The sequence below is a fragment of the Dipodomys spectabilis genome, unplaced genomic scaffold (assembly GCF_019054845.1).
Source record: "Dipodomys spectabilis isolate Male_0828 unplaced genomic scaffold, ASM1905484v1 ptg000234l, whole genome shotgun sequence".
NCBI lineage: Eukaryota > Metazoa > Chordata > Mammalia > Rodentia > Heteromyidae > Dipodomys > Dipodomys spectabilis.
In genome coordinates this window covers 3,711,819-3,734,206 of record NW_024870911.1, presented here as the reverse complement: position 1 = coordinate 3,734,206, position 22,388 = coordinate 3,711,819, and the positions used below count along the sequence as shown (strand labels likewise).

General features: G+C 40.4%; 1 protein-coding gene across 2 annotated transcripts in view; it reads left to right on the top strand.

Annotated features, from left to right (window-relative positions):
* The first annotated feature begins 3,504 nt into the window (after window positions 1-3,504).
* Zdhhc17 (zinc finger DHHC-type palmitoyltransferase 17) overlaps window positions 3,505-22,388 on the top strand; it is a 72,002-nt gene continuing 53,118 nt past the window's right edge. For both annotated transcript variants that reach the window (XM_042698620.1, XM_042698619.1), the window contains exon 1: window positions 3,505-3,707. In XM_042698620.1, the coding sequence (XP_042554554.1) occupies window positions 3,615-3,707 (93 nt within the window). In that variant the 5' untranslated portion in view covers window positions 3,505-3,614. The remainder of the gene's footprint in view (window positions 3,708-22,388) is intronic.

Here is a 22,388-nt window from a genome sequence, read left to right as displayed (position 1 = left end):
GTGTATATTTTTGGAAAAATCTGATAAAAGCTGTAGACTCTCTAGGAAAAAAATGTGCTTATGCAGATAAGAAGGGCTTTCATTAATCACTGTTTCAGTTGAGATGAGAGCAGGGTCTTAAGCTTAGTGGATCATTTCTCAGATGATCTTCCTGTCTCTTACAGATGCTCTGGGGTTTGATTTGTTTGGATTTACAAAGCCTTGAAACTTGGCAGAGTCAAGGTTAAAAATCAAAGAACTAAATCTAATAGCACTTCCTACCATGGCAAAATTTGATTTATTCCTAGAGAAGCAAAATAATAGAATTGGACCTAGATGATTGCTAAGGCTCTCTTTGGCTTCAGTAGTCTCTGAAGTTGCCTATTGAATCATATTTATGCAACAATGCCATATTTCTCTGTCTCTAAACCCATGTCACAATTATTATTATTTTTTTTTTTGGTCCATCATGGGGCTTGACTCTGGATCTAGGCCTCTCTGTCCCTGAGCGCTTCAGCTCAAGGCAAGTACTTTACCACTTCAGCCATAGCACCACTTCCGGTTTTCTGGAGGTTAATTGGAGATAAGGGTCAAACGCACTTTCCTGCTGGGCTGGCTTTGAACTGTGATTCTCAGATCTCAGCCTCTTGAGTAGCTAGAATTATAGGTGTGAGCCACCGGCACCCGGCATTAGTTTGATTTTGAGACAAGGTCAAGCTGGCCTGGAAATCCTGAATCTCTGTCTCTATCTCCCAAGTGCTGGGATTAAAGGCAAATGCCACCATATCTGCTTTTGTTCCTGTTCTTCCTCTCCCCCCACTCCAGTTTTTCATTCAGTAACTGTTTCTATTTTACAGTATGATCAAGGCAGACATGGACCCTAACTGATTTGTTTGATCTTCTTTTCAGCTACTTTTTGTTTTTGCTTTATGTTTAAAATTATACAGTTCTAAAAGGTCATAAGTAAAAAGTCTTCAGAAGCCAGCCAGGTATCAAAAATGAATAAAGACCACTGGTTTTAGGCCCAGTAGAGGTTGAAGAAGGCCAAGTATTCCTCATATTTTCCAGACAAAATAGAAATCTAGATTTAAATGTAGATTGCCTGATTTATTGAATTTTGGTATTAAATATCTTTTTAAAAATTACCATGTGGGCTAAATCTCTCTCACACACACACATTTTTTTTTTTTGTCAGCCCTGTGGCTTGAATTCATGCCCTGAGCACTGTCCCCTGAGCTTTTTTGCTCAAGGCTAGCACTCTACCATTTGAGCCACAGCTCTTTTTCCAGCTTTTTGGTGACTAATTGGAGATCAGAGTTTCATGGACTTTCCTGCCTTGTTTTAAAACTTGATCTTCAGATCTCAGCTTCCTGAGTGGCTAGGATTACAGGTGTGAACTACTAGCACCAAGCTAAAAATGACCGTTTTCCTTCCTTCCATCCATCCATCCTTCTTTCCATCCTTCCTGTCTTCCTCTCCCTTTCTTTCTCTTTCTTCCTCCTCCCTCCCTCCTTCCTTCCTTCCTTCCTTTCTCTTTCCCTCCCTCTCTCCCTTTCCTTTCCCTCCCTCCCTTCCTTCCTCCCTCCCTTCCTGCCTGCCTTCTTGCCTTCCTCTCCCTTTCTTTCTTCTTTTTCTTTCTTCCTTCCTTTTCTTTTTCTTTCTCTCCCTCCCTCCTTCCCTCTCTTTCCTTTCCCTCCCTCTCTTTTTCTTTCTTTCCTTCTTTTTCTTTCCCTCCCTTTCTTTTCCTTTCTCTCCCTCCCTCCCTCCCTCTTTCTTTTTTTCTTCTGGTTGAATTTGGCTTAATCCTTCCATTCAGGCCCTAGGTGAACTTGGTAAGGCTGAAATTTTTCATTTTATGGCTATCTCCACAAAACACACTAATGTTCCTAATACATGGCACCTAGGATACACGTTTCTCTTGCATCTCCACACCCAGTTTCTTCACTCTACTTCTTTCAGTACTATCTCTATGCTGCAATCTCTATTTCCATTCTTTCTTCCTTCTTTTCTGTATTTGTAGGAAGCATGGCCTAAGGGTAAGGAGGAACAAGATAACTGAAATTTTGTAATGAAAACGACGTATGCCCAAGTTATCATGTGTCTGAAAGCAGTTTCATGTACCAAAGGTGAAATTCTAATTGTTATGTTTCGCACGGTTCCAGGCAGGACCAAAGGAATGAAGATCAAAAGGAGAAAAAGCACTTGTGTTGGGAGGATCCACACAAATGAAGCCAGAATCTTCTCTTTGCTACCACCATTGTGAAGCAGCTGAAGAATGCCATATACATTTCTCCCTCAGTGATTGCTACTCTTTTACCAATGAGGCCTCTAGTCTATTTAGCTAGTTTCACTGATTACTTTATATACCCCATTATTAGATAATCGAAATTTCGCCCAAGTCCAAGTTAACCAGAGCAACTCTCTCCCTAGACCCCTTTAAACCTCACAAAGAGGTCTGTGCTTCTCTTCCTGTGTTAACCTTTGCTTCCCCCCTTCCCCTCCCCGATTTACAAGTTTGGTTGGGCTTCAGGCTTCCTCCAGCGGGTCTCTGATAGAAGGCAGAACAGATCTTTCTTAACTCATCATTTCATGGCCGTTACTAAACTACCTCTGAGCTGTTCAGAGTTACCGTTTTTAACGCTAAAAACAAGAGATGCTTCCTAAAATTATTTCACAGCCCATTTCTAGGAAGCAATCTCTTCCTCTCCATCCCACAGCCCACATAAGATCATTTGAGGGGGGAAAAAAATGACTCGAGTCATGTTATCTGGGTCACACTTAAGTGAATGCCGTTCAAAACGACTTGAGCTCTGAATTCCAGGTTGCACTAAAATGCAGCCGGTGGGACGCGCGGCCTTGCAAGTGTTTTACGTGCTAGTAATACAAGCTGGAAGGAGGGCGGATCATGTGCCAAAGCCTTTCTGGAGGAAGCCCCCCCATTTCATCCTCGTCTTCCTCCCCCCCCCCCCCGCCCCGTCCCGGCAAGGTGGGGAGGCTGATCTTTTTCTTTATCCTTGAAAACCCCCAGCTTTTATTCTTGAAAGGCAGCTGGGCAAACTGGCCAAGGTCAGTGTGCTGCCCGTTCAAGATGGTACAACGATGCTTCCAAGCGACCTTTTCCAGGGTGGGGACAACCGATGCTTCTCCGTCCGAAGGAGGGACGCACGCTGGTCCCGGTCCCCAGGTGCGGGGTCGCCTGGATCCTGGACGCGGGGGTCCCCGGAGAGGACCGCGGAGAGCACGGTTGGCCGAGGCCCCGGGGCTCGGTCTGCGCTCTCCCGCCGCCGCCGGATTTCCATAGCGATGTTATCAGCCCGCGCAGCTTTCCCTGGATGGCCGCAGGCGCCCGTCAGCCCCGAGGCCCGGACCCCGCCCCCGACCCGCCGCGCCCCGGGGCCGCCGCCTCGGCGCAGTGCAGCAGAGCGCGCTCCCGGCCGGGGCCGGCCCGAGCTCGGCGCGCACGCGCACAGGGGCGCGCGTGCGTCCTCCCGAGAAGCCGACTGGGAGTGAGGGGGGAGGGGGGGCGTCACGGGGGCTGAGGGAGGCCGCGTCGCCTCCGGCGGGGCTCGCGCTCACCCTCACGCTCGCCCTCCGCCTCGCCGGAGCCCCGCGAGGGTGAAACGCTTTCTCCCGGCATGCAGCGGGAGGAGGGATTTAACACCAAGATGGCGGACGGCCCGGATGAGTACGATACCGAGGCGGGCTGCGTGCCCCTTCTTCATCCAGAGGTGAGGGACGGCTCCCGGCGCCTCCCGCCACCCCGGCCCGCCGGGGGGCCTCTCTCCCCTAGCCTCGCCTTCGTGGGTGGGTGTGTGGGGGGGGAAGGGGAGGGAAGGAGTGGGCCGAGCGGAACTTGGGGAGGGTGGGGAGGCGAAGCCAGGCCCGAGCGCGGCGGCGGCGGCGGCGGCGGCGGCGGCGGCGGCGGCGGCGGCCAGCGGATAACGGGGAGGAGATAGCGGGGCGGGCCCGGCCGGGGCGGGCCCGGGGACGCGGGCCCCGGCGGGGGCCCCGGCGGGCCGGGGTGGGGATGCGGACGGCTCGGCCCCGCCGCGGCGCGGCTGGCGGGTGCCGAGGCCAGCGGGGCCTGGGGCTGCTCGGGAGCCGCAGCTGGAGCCCCTCAGTCTGGCTCGGAGCCGCTCCGGGACCGGCAGGAAGTGCGGCTGGCTTTGATCCCCCCCCCCCCCCCTTCCCTTCCCTTTCTGGTAGGGCGAATGACACTGTCCCCATCCACTGAGGCCAGCGGCGGGGGACAGTTTCTTGGACAAAGAGATGACCTTCCGGGGTATGCTATAGGGAGAACCTCCCCGTGTCAGGTGCCCTGATTTGAGCATTTGTCCTTAAGCGTTTGCAAAGAGAGGTCAGAACTTTGAAGAGACTCACGTTCACCTCAGCTGGTCACACAGTTTCATTACTGTTGCTGTTGTTCTTGTTATTATTACTTATTTTCAAAGCATCAGGAGAGGACGGTGCAACACGTTTCCCCATCACAATCTTAAGTAGTATCTCCCCGTGCAAGCAAACCGTTCTCCGTGCCTTCTCTGGTCACATTCTAAACTTGTTTATCTCGTGAGTTTTCCAGCCGAACTAGCGCTGATGCAGACGCAGAAGCTATTCTTTTATGGATTCTGGTTTCTAATGATCCACAGTGGTTGAGGCGGGGGTGCTATAGTACAGCATCCTCAGGTACTCAGAGTGTTCGTACGGTTGTGTGTGTGTGTGTGTGTTGGTACTGGGGTTTGAACTCTGGGGCTGGGCACTGCCCCTCAGGTTCTTTCGCTCTATCACTTGAGCCATTTCGGCTTTTTGCTAGCTAACTGGCTTTTCCTCCCTAGGCCATCCTGGACTCTGACCATCAGATCTTATTCTCTTGAGGGGTTAGGATTGCAGGCGTGAGCCCCTGGCGTCGGGCTTCACGTAGCTTTCGAAGTTAAGGGATGAAGACAGATTCATTCTGGATGAACAACCCTGGAAGTCTACCTGCTTACTTGGTAGTTTGCTTTTTTTTGATCCGTTGTGGGGCTTGAACTCTGGGCCTGGGCACTGTCCCACAGCTCTTCAGCTCAAGGCTAGCCCTCTATCACTTGAGCCACAGTGCCACTTCCGGTTTTCTGGTGGCTTATTGGAGATAAGAGTAACGTGGACTTTTCTGGCCCAGGCTGGCTTTCAACCGTGATCCTCAGATGTCAGCTTTCTGAGTAGCTAGGATTACAGATGTGAGCCTCGGGCTCTGGGAGTTTTTTATTTTAGATCCGCTTTCGACTTGAGAGAGAAAACATGCGTGGCTTGCCACTTCCAGCTTTTTTGTGTGTGGTTAATTGGAGAAAACAGTCTCACAGACATTCCTGCCCACACTAGCTTCAAATCACAATCCTCCTATCTCAGGCTCCTGATTATCTAGGATTACAGTCCTGAGCTACCAGTGCCTGGCTCACTTCTGGCTTCCTTTGCTGGTTAGTTGGAGATGAGTCTTTCAGATTTGTCTACCTGGCCTTCTAACCTTGATGCTTAGATCTCAGCCTTTTGAGTAGCTAGGATTACAGGCCTAAGCCATCAGCATCCAGCTAAGAAATATTTCTGTTATTTATTCCTGTACTGTGTTTCATAAACCTTTGCTCTCTAGTATGCTATTTTTCTACTTTTAGAATAATTTTAACTATAATAAATCCAGAGATTCATTGGTATAATAGAGTGGCCGGTTAGCTCAAAGTTTAGAGACCAGACTTCAGGTTGCCATTTAAAAGCTCTTACTAGAAAACAACTTCATCCTCATTGAACATAGGAGTTGGTTTTACTGTTGTACATACCATTCTTTTTCAGCCCCACAAAGCACATGGTCTAATTAGTTTAAATGCTTTGAGTCTTAAGCTCCAGAACCATGTAGACTTGTGTTGTTGTTGTTGTTTGTAGTAGTACTGGTTTTTAACTTAGGACTTGGAGCTTGCTAAGCAGGTGCTTTAGCCATGCCTCCAGACTCTGCATTTTTCTAATGGTTAGTTTCTTGCACTTGGTATAAATCTGGCATTGTTTTGCTGCTTCCTGCCCTCGTGTTCATGGGCATGCTGCCTCTCTGAGTTTTTGTTTCATATTTATAATAGTGGGGTGATAATAGTGGGTCTTGAGACCTATCCAGCAGATTTAGATTCTTATTTTAAATCTTTAATAACTAATTAAGCTATTATTAAGAACTTAATTTCTTTGTGCCTCACTTGTGTATTAGGAAATACAGTGTTGCTTAATTTACTTGTCTATGTTGTGAAACCATGTCAAGGTTCATGACTGGACACATTGTAGATGCTCAGTTAATGTTGTTTCTTTGCTGGAAGAAAGAGATAAATGTTGCACACTTTCATTTTGGTGAGTGATTTTGACTTTTTTTTGGGGGGGGTCTGGTCGAAGGGCCTGACCTCTGGGCCTGGGCGCTGTCCCTCAGCTCTTCAGCTCAAGGCTAGCCCTCTACCACTTGAGCCACAGCGCCATTTCCGGCTTTTTTCTTTTTGCTTATGTGGTGCTGAGGAATCAAACTCAGGGCCTCATGCATGCAAGGCAAGTGCTCTACCACTGAGCCACCTTCCCAGCCCTGGTGAGTGATTTTGAAATTTGAGTTTTTATTGTGTGGAGTAGAATCTTACAGGAATATTTTGTTTGCCTTTAATCTTTAAGACAGTCATACATCTAGTTTTTCATCAAGTAATTGTTGAACAGATGACTTGTATGGAGGATGAAGAAATTAGGCATTGCCAGGTATGGTGATGCCATCTATGCATTATACCGGTAAATCTAGCACTTGGGAGTTGAGGCAGGAAGATCCCAAGTTTAAGGCAAGTCTGACTACATAGTGAGATACTTCTCCTTTTTTTTAGGGAAATTATTAATCTTTTGCTGACTGCTGGCTACTATTAACATTTTTTTTGTAAGGGATTATACAATTAGATGAACAGTGTAGGCTTTTTTTAGAGGCATGTAGAATAAAAGTACTTTACTTTTTAATGAAATAAATAATCCATTTAGTGAGTCATGTAAACATTTGTTTATAAGGTTTGAGTCAGGTATTGTGTGGGACTCTGTGTTGGAGTTAAGAATCTTTATAGTACAGTCAAAAAGAGGCAATACAGAATACTGAATAAGAACCCAGTTTTTCAGGTGGGAATTGGAGAATCTTGGTATCAGATTGCATTTTCCTGCTTACCTTGTGAAATTATTGCATTAAGAAAGATATCTTATAAAGCAGCCATCACAGATCTAGGCTGTCATGTAAATCAGATCTTTTAAAGTCTGTGGTATATAGTGAATATGAAAAGTGAACTTCCTTTTGCTTTGGTTCCTGATGAAATAGGTACTTATTTAATCCTTTTTATCATAATGGAGAACTTAAAGTCTACTTGGAAAAAGATGAATTTATTGTCAGAGGATTAGGGTGCTAGTTCTGGCTCTGTAACCTTAAGCTAGTAAGTGTTTAACTGCTCTTAGTTTCTTTGCTTGTAAGATTAAGATGTTAGACCAAATGATCCCTGAGATGCCTTCAAACCCTAATGTTCTGATTGAAAATTGAAATCTATCAGATAATGAACTTGAAAGTCTAATCACTACATTCATGGCTTTGTTCTTGATGATAGGGTTAAAATAGAATGAAAAGGATAGTGTATGTTTTCCAGAAGGCAACCTAACAGGGAACATGCATGCATATGACACTTTGTCAGAATCCAAATAAATATTGAAGTGTTGCCTATAAGCTTTTCACATTGCTATCATTTAGAATGGCTAGAATAAAGATTTTAGTAGAGGGACAGAGACCATATGGTGGTCTGCAGTTCAGCAGACTTGCTATCATTATTCTTCTTTCACTTCTAGCACATCCTCTGTAAGGCCTTTCAGCTCTTTATAGAATGAGATCACAATACCCCTTCTGCCACAGAATTGTAGGCGCTCTGTATTTCAGAAAGTTCTGACTCATAGCTTTGAATTAGATTGCTTAGATTATCTGGAGCTCTCATCTCTTGCTTTCTTTTCTCCTCAATTTCAAAACTTTTGCCTTTCATTCTAACTACTCCATTTTTATTTGCATAATAACACTTTATTTCCATTCATTTTATCCATATTCTTGTGTCACAGTTTTTCTTGCTTGAATATTAAAATGTTACCAGACTTTTTTTTTTTTTTTTTGTCAGTTGTGGGGCTTGAACTCTGGGCCTGGGCGCTGTCCCTGAGCTCTTGGCTCAAGGCAAGTAAGTGCTCTACCACTTGAGCCATTCTGGCACCACTTAAGTTCTCTGGTGGTTAAGTGGAGGAGATAAGAGTCTCGTGGGATTTACTGCCTGGGCTGGCCTTGAACCGCAATCTTCAGATCTCAGCCTCTGAGTAGCTAGGACTACAGGCGTGACCCACCAGCACCTGGTTTGGCAACTTTTTTTTTTTTTTTGTCCGTCCTGGGGCTTGAACTCTGGGCCTGGGCATTGTCCCTCAGCGATTCAGCTCAAGGCTAGTGCCCTACCACTTTAGCCACAGCACCACTTCCGGCTTTTTTTTCTTTTTGCTTTTGTGGTGCTGAGGAATCGAACCCAGGGCCTCATTCATGCAAGGCAAGCGCTCTACCATTGAGCCACCTTCCCAGCCCTTGGCAACTTCTTTAAAGCATATTTTTCTAAAGACTTCAGCAGCTGATTTCCTTTTTAATGTTGCATGTCATTTAATTGTAACCTAGAATTAAAAACACTATATATTATGCATGTCTAATATATAAAATTAAAATGGGACAAATTGGTGACCTCATGGGTTCTAGCAAATCCAAAATCGAAAATTACTGACATAGAAAACAAAATTTTTTTTGTTTAGTTTGAGGAATGGTCATTTTTCTGTCTGCTTATTATTATTGTGATTTGTGAGTATTATCTCAGAAGTATTGAGTGGAATGGGCACATAGGAGAACTTATAGTATGAATAGTGATGTTAGGATGCTTGTATCAAATCCCAGTTAAGTTATTTAGTACCTATGTGACCCTGAGTAAATTACTTAACTCACTGTCCCAGTTCTCCAAACTAAAATGGAGATACAGTAATACTAACTTTATGCAATTGTAAAGATTATATGAACTAATACTAAGTTCTGTGTCTAGTGATTAATAAACATAATAAATGTTACTTATGTAATATCTCAAGTTTTTAAATCAATAGTGTCAGACAAACACTAACAACAACAGACTGAATGGCTAAAATAATATTGATTGTCTCTGAGGATTGAGGAGAGGATAGGCAGAAGGCTATTATAAGCCATTTTTGCATTTGATTTCCTTCCTTCCTTCCTTCCTCCCTCTCTCTCTCTCTATTTCTCTCTCTCTCTTTCTTTCTTACTTACTTTTGTCTAATGGGGCTTAAACTCTGGGCCTGGGCGCTATCCCTGAGCTCTTCAGCTCAAGGCTAGTGTTCTACCACTTGAGCCACAGTGCCACTTCTGGTTTTCTGGTGGTGTATTGATTATAAGAGTCTCATGGACTTTCTGCCTGGGCTGGCTTTGAGCCGCAGTCCTCAGATTTGACCTGAGTAGTTAGGAATACAGGAATGAGCCACTGGTGCCCAGCTGCATTTGGTACATTTTGATATGGGGAGTGCTTGTTGAACATGTAGGTATGGCCTTGACTGGTAGGCACAGAGTAATATTTGCAAAATAACACTTTGTAAAATAATTTTGCCTAAAGCTTTCAGATACCTTGGGATAGAAGAAGAGGGTATATGTCTGTTCACATATGTATGTGTGTTTAATTAAAAATGAGTTGTAAGCAGAGTACCAGTAGCTTGTGCTTGTAATCCTAGGTACTCAGGAAGATGTGATCCAAACTGTCTGGTTTAAAGCCAGAAAAGTCCATGGGTCTCCATCTTCCAAATAACTAGCAAAAAGCAGGGCCCAAAGCATGGGTCAAGTGGTTGAGTGTTAGCCAAGCAAGCATGCCAGTCTAGTTCCAGGTCCTGAGTTCAAATACCAATACTAGCAAACAAGAGAAAAGTCTTTTCAAAAAATGAGTTGTAGTCCTCCTTTCTTCTTAGAGTGTCCTAAGGGCCTGTAAAGATAGTCAGGGTTAATCAGCTAATATGTCTTCAAACTATAGCACTCTGTTTAAGTCTTTAGTAGTTGTACAAAGGATTTGCCATTTAACAAATACTTTATGGATAGGATGCATTTTGATCCATGGTCACACTTTATCCTTCTTCCCCATTGCACTATTATTATTATTATTACCACTACTACTACTACTTTTGTATGTATGTGTGTGGTAGTCTTGGGGCTTGAACTCATGGCTTGGGTGCTGTCCCTGAGCTTCTTTTGCTTAAGGTTAATGCTCTACCACCTGAGCCACAAGTCCATTTTTGGCTTTTGGTAGTTAATTGGAGATAAGAGTCTCATATACTTTCCTGCCTAGGTTAAATTTGGACCACAATCCTCAGATCTCAGCTTCCTGGGTAACTAGGATTACAAGCCTGAGCCACCGGCACCTGGCATGCAATACTATTTTCATAAAATACATACAAATAAAGTTTCCTTCCAATAGGTATATTCATCCAGCTTTGGGATGACATTAAAATTTTTTATTTTTCAAAATAAGAGCTATAAGTAGCTGATTTTGAAAGTACAGTGAAACTTCAGCCTTCTGTAAGGGAGATAATTGAAGAACTTTATATCCTGAGTTGTAAAGGGTTAAAAGTCATTAATTTCTTCATGTTGAAAAATTGCCAAATGTATTACTCTACTAAAGTTAATAATTGGATAATCAGAATATTGTGTCTTCTTAGGATCTTTTTGATTTGTCATTGTTGGTTTTGAGGAGATGGACATATAAGGTTGGAGATACCTAAAGCATTTTTTGGCATATATCAAATAGTTCTTTCACTTGTGCTTTGTTTAGTTTTTAGTGGAAGTAGAGTCTGAACTCAAGGGCCTTGGGTTTGCAAATAAGTAGTTGTTGTACCACTAAGCCATGCCTCTAGCCCTGAAAAATCATGTGAAAGATAAATTCTTACTGAGATGTTACTATACTGTCTGAAAAACATTCTCTGTGAATAATCTAGATGAGGAATTGGTAAACTTTTTTTAAAATAAGATCATATAGTAAGTATTTTCAAGTTTATGTGTCATATGCTTTTTTAGCCACTTCTGAACTGTGCCATAAGCAGTGTAGAAATGAATAGGTATGCTGTGTTTTTATAAAACTTCATAAAATCAGATGATAAGGACTCAAGGTAGGGGAGGAGGGCAAATGGAAAGATGAAGAGTGGCCAAATACAGTCATAATTCTCAGTGCACATATGTGAAAATGGAACCAGGTGATTTGAAGGGGGGATGGATGCATTTGAGATAAGGAGGTGGAAGAAGAGTGATGGACAAAGTAAAATTGATCTGTCTTGATAAATTGAAAGATATGTATCAAGAGTCGCATAAACTGACATGTTGAATTACAATCCCTTTGTGCAACTATTTAAAGATAATAAAAAATCAGATGCTAGATCAAGGGTCCTATTTTGTCAACCTCTGATCTAGATAACCAACCGAAACTAAAAAATTGGTATTGAATTATATTCCCATTAAATTTTATTAATCTCTGGCATATAACTTTAGAACTATACTCATGGGGAAGATAAGTTGCATGGAGAGAAAAAGAGAAAGAGTTATTTATTTTTCCTTTTTGGTGGTACTTGGCTTTGTGCTCACTAAGCAAGTGCTATATCACCTGAGCTACATTCTTAGTCCTTTGTGGCTTTAATTATTTTCCAGATTAGGGTCTCACAATTTTTTCAAGACAGTGACCTTAATTGCTCCACCTATTCCTCTTACATAGCTGTGATTACAGATGTGCTACCATGTCAGCATTCATGTGGATATCATGGTAACTTTTTTTTTTTGTCAGTCATGGGGCTTGAACTCTGGGCCTAGGTGCTGTCCGTGAGCTCTTCATTGCTGTAGAGCCACAGTGCCATTTTTGGTTTTCTGGTGGTTAATTGGAGATAAGAGTCTCACAGGGAAAAAAAAAAAAAAAAGAGTCTCACGGACTTTCCTGCCCGGTCTGGCTTTGAACCCAAGTCCTCAGATCTCAGCCTCCTGAGTAGCTAGGATTACAGCTGTGAGCCATAGGTGCCCAATTCATCCTAACTTTTTATCTAGTCTGGCCTTGTATCTTGATCCTCCTTATCTCTGCCTCTGGAATAGCTGGGATTGCAAATGTGAGCCACTGCACCCAGATCCTGTATTAGAATCTTATGGGTAGCTTTGTGAGAATATACACTCTTCCATGCATAACCTTTCAATATGTGGGTTTGTGATCTACACACATAAAAATCTTTTTTTTTAAAGTTCCAGGGGCATTCTGATAAGCACTGCTCCATTTTTATCCTTCATTCTCCAATACCCACTTTAATATGTAGGAAAAGTGGTATTATAATAATAGGAGGAGCAATGGCACTAATTTTACATTTCATGTATGAGACGTTGCATAAACTATTTTTTTAAATGTATGGTAGGGGTATATGTGTATGCCAGTCCTAGAGCTTGAATCTAGGGCCTGGGTGATACTCCTTAGCTTTTTTCCTCAAGGCTGGCTTTGCATCAGTTTGTGTGACAGCTTCACTTCCAGCTCTTTGGTTGATTGGAGATAAGAGACTAAAGGACTTTTCTGCTCAAGCTGTCTTCGAACCTTGATCATCAGATCTCAGTCTCCTGAGTAGCTAGGATTATAGGCTTGAGCAACCAGCACCACTTTGTATGGAGTACTTTTAATGGGTTTCTCCTCTGTATGACACATAATAATAATGTTAACACTTACCAAATTATAACTATGAGCGAGGCATCTCAAATATACATGCACATTAAATTCTTAAAACTTTTGACATCTATTTGACAGTTAAGGAAATTGAAACGTTGAGAGATCAAGCAACTTTATAGTAAGTGGCAGGACAGCATTAAATCCAGGTCACCTGTTTTTAGTAGCACAGGACAACATGATAAAGATAATGATATTTAAGATAGAGAGTTGATTACTATTTAGAGGTCACTACTGGATATGGTTTAAATTTAAAATTTTTTTAGAGTCATTTCAAGTTTTATTCTACAAAGTTGAACAAGGAGTTCCCATCTACCCTCTCCTTCTACAGTGTGTTCCTCCTACCGTCAGCATTCAGCAGTAGGGTGCTACATTGGTTAAAATAGATGGATCTACATCAATGCATCACTCATTTAAAGTTCGTACTTTATATTAGTTATCACTCTTCGTGTTGGGCGTTGTATGATATTTAGTGAATGTAGAACAATGTGTTTCTGCAAGTGGCACTGTGGCTCAAGTGGTAGAATGTTTGCCTTGACTCAAGCTGAAGAGTTCTGGGGCAGCACCCAGGCCCAGAGTTCAAGCCCCATGACCAACAAAAAAAAAGAAAAAAGAAAAATGTGTTTCTAACATGACAGGTCTGCCACTTAAATTTTTTCTACTTACCATACAAATAGGAAAAAAAATCCATACTTCATAATTTTTTATTTAGATGTTTTTTTTCTGGGATGGCAATATGCAGGTACTTTTTTTATAATGCTGGGTTAGGCAGAAGACCACAACTCTCAGCAATGTAATCGTAAGAATATACCTAACTTGCCAGGTGCCAGTGGCTCACGCCTGTAATCCTAGTAACTCAGGAGGCTGAGATCTGAGGATTGCAGTTCAAAGCCAGCCCAGGCAGGAAAGTCCATGAGACTTTATCTCCAGTTAACCACCAGAAAACCAGAAGTGGCACTGTGGCTTAAGTGGTAGAGCACTAGCCTTGAGCTGAAGAGCTCAGAGACAGTGCCCAGGCCTAGAGTTCAGGCCCCATGACCAACAAGAAAAAGAAAGAATATACCTAACATATTCTAGGCTAGGTGAATCAAATGCATTTTTAACTTATCATTAACTTAAATTGTCATGCGGAATAGTTTCACTGCCTTAAACATTCTCTAATCTGACTGTTCCTTTGTCCTTATTCCTTAGCTCCTGGTAAGCACTGATTATTTTTAATCTAAAATTTTATTTTATTTGTGTTTATGTTTATGTATGTATATGTATGTATGCATGTATGCTTGTATGCTTATGTATTTGCCAGTACTAGGGCTTGAACTAATAAAGTTAGTTTTCATAATCACATTGGTGAAAACAAAAAAGTGTGCAAACATCCAACATTTTTTATAATCTCATGTGTGTAAGCACGTGCGCGTGTGTGTGCACCAGTGTTAGGGCTTGAACTCAGGGCTGGGTGCGGTCCCTGAGCTTTTGTGCCGAAGGCTAGAGCTCCAATGTTTAAACCATAGCTCTACATCAGGGTTTTTGGTGGCTAATTAGAGATAAGTGTCTAAAGGGCTTTCTTGCCTCTGCTGGCTTTGAACCATAGTACTCAGAGCTCAGCCTCCTCAGTAGCCACAAGTGTTAGCCACCAGTGCACAGCTGCTATGTTGTTTCTATTTGGTTTTAAGGGAGAGTCTCACTGATGTTGTCCTGGCTGGCTTTCAGCTCTCTATCCTCCTTCAAGTAGCTTGTATTACAAGTGTACACCAGTATTCCCAGCTAACCATCGATATATTTACTTTCTATAGTTTTGACTTTTCTGGTATGTCATAGAGAATGCTATAATATGTAGCTTTTCATATTGGCTTTTTAGGCATATTTCTTTTCAGTTTCTTTCATGTCATCATGGCTTCATAGGTCAATTCTTTTAAAAACACTGAGTAATATTTCATTGAATATCCCACACTTTAGCCATTCATCTACTGAAGGTCACTTTGTTGCTTCTCAGCTTTGGTCTTTTATTTTCATCGTAGTTCTGCATAGTAAGTGCATTTTATTATTTATTAAGAAATAGAAGTGAAGTAATTTGTTCAGGTTCATATCTTCAAAGTTGCTAGTTTGTCTTAGAACCTAAACTCTCTGATTGTCAAACCCATGTTTCTCTACTATATAATTTGTAGGTTGAAGTATCATCTTTTATTATTATTTTTACTTTATAGTAGATAAACTGTCAATTCTGATAAATTCTTCTATGATACTAAAGGACTTAAAAGATGGAGATCTTATCTTGACTTTAGTCAGTGGTAGTGGTTTTGGGCTGCTAACCTTCAGAACAGTGAGATAATAAATTTTTACATTGATTTAAGCTATTAAGGTTGTGACAGTGATGATAAATTAACACAAATGCCATCACATAATACTTGTTTGTAGCAATGTTTAGAGTAGCAGACCTCTTGAGGGAAATAAGAAAGGCTTTGGTGAAGTTTGAATTGTGAATCTAAGAATTTATAAAAAGCTAGCCCAAGCTTGAGATGTGATACATTTATGAATAGCAATTATGAGCAGAAATACTGAGGTTTTTTTAAAGTGCTTCACTGCTAACCATGTAGCATTTGTAGAGGGAATGGTGGATATTAAAGCTGGAAAAGGTAAATTGAGACAGATTCATAAAAGCTTTTGAATTACTGCTACAGTGGTATCTGTTTCTCCTATATGTGTGATTTTAAGAATTTTAAGTAAGTTATAGGGACAGTAATATGGAATATGGAATAACTACTTGAAAATATATTAACAGGGCAATAGAAGGGGGCCAATTGTTTTGAGAAAAGGAACATAGTGGTAATTTGTAAATAATTGCTCCTGAGACTTGAGGGATAAGGAGTCAAGGTCAAAGTTGAATATATTTTCTAGCTTGGATAATAGAAATGCCTAAAAAAAAATTGAGACAGAAACTCATGTAGCAGGCTGGCCTGGAACTCATATTTAGCCAATGCTGGCTTAGAATTCCTGCATCTGCTTTTCTCTTTGTAGGAATTGCAGACTTGTGCCATCATACTGGTGGGATATAAACACCTTTTGATAAACAGGACAGGGACTCAGTGGTAGAGTGCTTGGTAAATGTGAACAGTTTGGGTTCCATTCCAGGCATAATACCTTCTTTAAAAAAAAAAAAGTATGGAGAAAGAATAGGTTTTGGAGGTGTTGAGAAAATAAAATTCATTACATAATTTAAAAAGGTTTCAGCAAGTATTTATTTTTGTATAACAGGGTTAAAGTATGAGTGAAATAGGAAAAGAAGAAAAAATAATTCCTGTTCCTCATGCAGAAAATGAGATTTAAAGACTCGTAGGTGATCTTTAAAGTTTTATATCTAATCCTGTTATTTCCTTACTTAAAACTCTGATTACCTGGCCATAGGTGGCTCCCACCTGTTAATCCTAGCAATTTAGGAGACAGATTTGAAGATTGTTATTGGAAGCCAGCTCTTGCAGGAAAGTCCCATGATACTCTTATCTCCAGTTGACCAAAAATAAAACCAAAAACCAGAAATGGAGCTGTGTCTCAAGTGATGGAGTGCTTGCCTTGAATGAAAAAGCTAAGAGACAGTGCCCAGGCCATGAGTTCCTCAGAACCAGCACCAAAAGAGAAGAAAAACAACCTCCCTGAGCTCTAACCTACTGAGTGAGAGTGCTAAATGTATGTTTATTCTCACTTGAAGGTAGGATTTTCACATTACTCTAAGAAACTGTACAGATTCCTGTTGCCTTTTTGGATTTTCAGCCCTGTTTCTCTACGTTTTTGTATTTAAATAATTTAATTTACATGTGCATGTTACTCATATATTAATTTTTTTTACAATATTTAAGAAGTGCTCCCTCACAATTTTCCAGAATTATTTTTTTCTGCTTCAGCTTTCTGGAACCTAATTGGAAATGTGTCCAAGACTTGAGTTTGGGCTGCTGGTCCTTTAGCTTTTTCACTCAAGGCTGAAACTCTGCCACTTGAGCAACAGTTCTACTTCTGGCTTTTTGGTGGTTAATGGGAGATAAGTCTTAGAGACTTTCTGCTTTGACTGGTTCAAACCAGAGTCCTTAGACTCAGCCTGTTGAGTAGCCAGGATTACAGGTGTGAGCCATAGGCACCCTGCTTAGAACTAGTTTTCAAAGAAGCTAAAGATGTATGAACATTTTCCTAGTGCAAAATTTTCATTTATTATTACCATGCCAAACATTCTCGTTAAGTTGATATTTTGACTTGAGTCAATGGTGGTATTAAAGCATAAAGAGAACCAGTGTCATAAATTGGACTCTTTATTAGAACCAACTATCTAATACTCTTCTTGAGAGAGTGGCGCTACAGCAAGAATATATTATATGAGTCTGGTTTTGACTGAAAACTTAATTTGAAATCTTGCCATTCCACATTCCCAATTAACCAAGTCATTTTGGTCCATTCTTCCTTAAGTAGTGCATTAAAACCAGAGTTAATGAAGGATTGTGACATGAAAGTAGTGCCATCTGTTGACATAGTAAATGAATTACATTTTAAAGGAACATTTCTTTAAAAAAAATGTCTTACTAGCAGCTGGTTTTCTTTGCTATCTATTGCCATTTATGTTCATTATATTAATGTAATTCATTATATGAACTTAGGGCCTAGGCATTGTCACTTGAGGTTTTAGTTGTTTGTTTTTTTGTTTTTGGTGCTGTTCCTGGGTTTTGAACTCCGGTCCTGGAGCTATCTCTGAGCTTCTTTTTGCTCCAGGCCTAGTGTTCTACCACTTACGCCACAGTTCCACTTCTGGCATATTTGGTGATTTTTATTTTTTTATTTTGGAGATAAGAGTTTCATGGACTTTCCTGCCTGGGCTGGGTTTGACTGTAATCCTTAGATCTCTGCCTCCTGAAGAGCTAGGATAACAGGTGTGAGCCATCAAGCACCTGGCCTGAAGGCTAGCCCTATATCATTTAAGACACAGTTATACATCTGGGTTAGTTGTTAATTTAGTGGAGATAAGATAAGAATCTCGTGGACTTTCCCATCCAGGTTGGCTTTGAGCAATCATCCTCAGATCTCAGCCTCCTGATTAGCTAGGCCCAAAGGCATGAGCTACTGGGACCTACCCACTATTCCTTTTAAAAAGTTGATATATTATTTCCAGAGGTTGGTTCATTACTACCTAAATTTTCCTTTCTTGCCAGAATTGTTTACATGTTTCTGACTGTGGAGTGAGTACATTTATTTTACAATAAAAGAATGAAGTTTTATTTCCAATGAGCTTCATCTGTATGCTTTTTGTTTCATTTTGTTTTAAGAAGATTTCACATTTGGTTCAGTATTTTCTTTCCATTCAGCAATGCTTTATAATGTTGTAATAGTTTTATAAACTTAATAGAATTAAATTTGAGCAGCTCAAATAAATACTTAATTTAATTTAGCTTCTCTGTTCAGAGTCTTAACTTACTAGAATGATAACTGGCAGCAGCCATACAGTGCAAGTCAAGAACAAAATATGGCTGAATACCTGTGGGCTTGTTTACATACCTATGTATGTGGGCTATGTCCTAAAGGCAGCAGCAGCTAACCTGTATATTGTGGCACACGCGCGTGCGCGCGCGCGCGCGCGCACACACACACACACACACACACACACACACACACACACACACACACACACACACACACACACACACACACACACCCCTATCATTTTATTGGATTGTTTTTCACTCCTCTTCCCTTAACCCTTCTCTCCCTCCCCCCCCCCCCCCCCATGCCAGTACTGGAGTTTGAACTCAGGTCCACATGTTTGCTAGGCAGGTGCCTGTTTTGGTTTAGGAATTTATTTATTTGAGAATTGGAGTGTCTTTTCTTATATATTTGTTATTATATTTTACTGTCTCTGAATTAATTATATTTTGCCTTCCAGAAATAAACTGTTCATGAGTTTTATGTTCTATTCCAAGAAACATGATGAAATCTATGTAATGTAGCTCCATTTTGTATAGGATTATATATATCCTTCCTTTGTCTAGTGTATCCATACTTTATATACAATGTGGCCTTTGGTTCTTTGGTAGAAATGTCAGTTACCAGATCAAGAAGTGTCTCAAAGTGATTGTGTTCAGACTACCCTTACTTTACTTAATAATTTCACCAAAGAATAAAGGTTATAATATTGGCAATTAGATCATGGCTAAAAGAAGCAATAAATAAAGGAAAAGGTAAAACTTCTTAAGGTCAGAAAAAGGTTGTAGGCTGAGATTGTTAAGATATAGGGTAAGAGTCTTCCATCTGTGAAGCTGTGAAGAAAGAAAAGTTTTGCTATCATATTTTAGAAGGCAACAGTTAAAATTGCTGTATGTAAGAAGTTTTTAGTCAAAATGGAAAAGCCATGTGTAAAAAAAAAGCTGTACATAAAGTTCATTATTTTCTGGTATTTTAGGTATCCATTTGTGCGTGCAGACTCTTTACATTGTACCATTGTGTAGAGGGTACAAATACTGTGTAATTCTACCAGGGCATATGAATGAAATTGTAATACCATCTTGACACATAAACTAGCACTGGCTCCCCACCTGCTCTGTAAATTTGAGAGTTTGAATCCTGTCATAATATACTGATTGATTGATTTCTTTTTATGTGTGTATATGTGTGTGTGTAGCACATGTGCCAGTACTGGGATTTGAACTCAGAGCCTCACACTATTGCCTTTTCTTGCTTAAGGTTGGTGCTCCACCTTTTGAGCCATACTTCCTCTTTGAGCTTTTTTGTGGTTAATTGGAGATAATAGTCTTTTGGACTTTTCAGGCTGGTTTCAAATTGTGATCTGAGCCTGAATAGCTAGAATTACAGGACTTGGCTATCCTGGTATCCTTTTACCAGCAGTATATATTTGAGTGAGTGAGTGAGTGAGTGAGTGTGTGTGTGTGTGTGTGTGTGTGTGTGTGTTCCATGTAAGATTTTACCAGCAGTATATATTTGAGTGAGTGGTGTGTGTGTGTGTGTGTGTGTGTGTGTGTGTGTGTGTGTGTGTGTGTGTGTGTGTGTGTGTGTGTGTGTGTGTGTGTGTTCCATGTAAGATTATACCAGGTCTTCTCATTTCTGTCTACACTTGTAGTGTGGCTTATTTTAGAGGTAAATGTTCTCCTTTGAGTCTGTTCAACAGCTGACAAAACCAGCACTGTCAAAATCTGTGGCTGACAACTAGATACATGAAAAATTTTGCCAAGTATCTTCTGTTTTATATATAATTTTATTGTATATTAGTCTTAGAAAGAAAGACTTGTAACCTAGAAATTTATATGTGTTTTTGCTGGGTTGAACCCTGAGTCTCGTGAATGCTAGGGAAGTGTTTTGTTACATCCCCAGCAAAATTTCTGAAACTTTTTGGAAAGCAAATGAATCTTTTCAAGTTGAAGAAATCTACTTAAAGCCCTAAATAAAAGAGATTTAATTGAGAGGTCATTAGGCTGAGGTGGATCTAATGCTTTGGGTTCCTACATCAGCAAACGAAAATCTAATTTGGTGAAAACGGAAAAATGTAACTTGAACTATATCAATCAAAACCTGCCGATCAACATCTAATAAAAACTTTGCCAATTAGCTGTTACCTGGGGACTTCCCAATAGACCATGTCTAAATAAAGCCAGTGACTAGTAGCCAAGCAAGTAATTAATTTTGCTTTTGAGTTCAGCATACAAAGGCTGTCTGCTCTCATTCCGGTTCTCTTATAATATTAATATTGTCTAATCCAGGAATTGTTCTTTGTTCAAATACATTTTGCTAAGTTTATCTAAACTTGTTTCTAACATCTAGTGTTTAAAAGCGATAAATAACAAAAGTACCTTATTTTGTTTTTTTTTTAAATTTAATTTTATTGTTAAGGTGATGTACAGAGGGGTTACAGTTACATAAGTAAGGTAATGAGTATATTTCTTATCAAACTTGTTACCCCCCCCCCATTTTTCCCCCACTTTCCCTCACCCCCAACTCCCACCCCCAAGTTGTACATATCATTTCCAACATATTGTCTTGTGAGTATTGCTGTTGCATTGGTTCACCCTTTGTCCTTTGTCTCACCATTTTGTTGTTCCCCTTCCCTTCCCTAATTCACATATATGTATCTAAATACCCATGGTACCAAAATCAGATACAGTGGCAATGGGATAAACCATAGGGAAAAAACACAAAAGAAAAAAAACCACATAGTACATTTAAAACAACAACAACAAAGAAAAACCTTTTGTTCCCATGTTTTAGAGTTCATTTTGCTTTGCATCATCTTATATGGTCATATGTACATAGCTATTGAGATATTCTTTTCATCTACTAGGACTATCTTAGACATATACTGATTACTACAAATGATAGAAATCATGGGTCCTATATTTCTTTGGGTCTGGCTTACTTCACTTAATAGAATTTTTCCAAGTCTTTCCATTTCCTTATGAATGGGATGATGTTCTTTCTGATGGAAGCATAGATTTCCATTGTGTATATATACCACATTTTGTTGATCCATTCATCCACTGAGGGGCATCTGGGTTGCTTCCATATCTTAATTATGGTAAATAATACTGCAATAAGCATACTTGGCTGGTAGCTTTAGTTTGGTCTTGTTTGTGGTCATTTGGGTAAATGCCCAGAAGTGGGATAGCTGGGTCATATGGAAGCTCTATGGTTAGTCTTTTGAGGAACCTCCATATTACTTTTTAGATTGGTGAACAAGTGTACACTCCCACCAAGAGTGTAGTATAGCATTCCCTTTTGGACACATCCCCTCCAGCATCTCAAAAGTACTGTTTAAAAAAGCGTTTATGCTTAAGGCTAATGTTCTACCACTTGAGTCACAGCTCCACTTTCATCTTTTAGTGGTTGATTGGAGATGAGAGTTTCACATACTTTCCTGTCCAGGCTAGCTTTGAACCATGATCTTTAGATCTCAGTGTCCGGAGTAGCTAGGATTATAGGTGCATGAGCCACCAGCACCTGGTTAAAATTCCTTTTTGTTGAAAATATTAATAATAATTATATATCAATTAAAAGGTGGTAATCAAATTGCTTGTCTTCTAAATTTATGGCTCAAATTAGTTTTAGAATTTTTAGCACAAATTGAGTAGTGATAGTAAAGCATAGATTTGTTTCCAGTGAAATCCCCTTACTTTTGTGTTATTAAGTGATTGTGGTAGGTGATGTGACCAGAAAGAAGTGAATATAAGTTGTTTTAAGGATTTCTTTCTATCTACATATTAAATGATTTATCCTTTATTCATATTTATATATTTATGCCAGAAAGATACCAAACAATACAATTTCACTGATGGAAGAAGTAATTTGTTAGTGCTGTAATATTCTGAGGAAGCTGACTATAGCAAATTTTGTATTTTAAATAGAAAATTAAAAATAGTATGTAAGCTTTGAATGAATGTAGTAGTCTTACTGCCATGTAATTAATTTTTATGTAATATTACATTTGATATTTTCAGAACTATCTTGATGAGTTGCTTAATGAATAGGACATGGTCTGAGATGTTAGGTGACTTCATCACCATGTGAATATCATAGACAAATCTCGACAGTGTGGTTACAGATGTGCTGGCTAGGATCCTTTTGTGTAACTCAGAT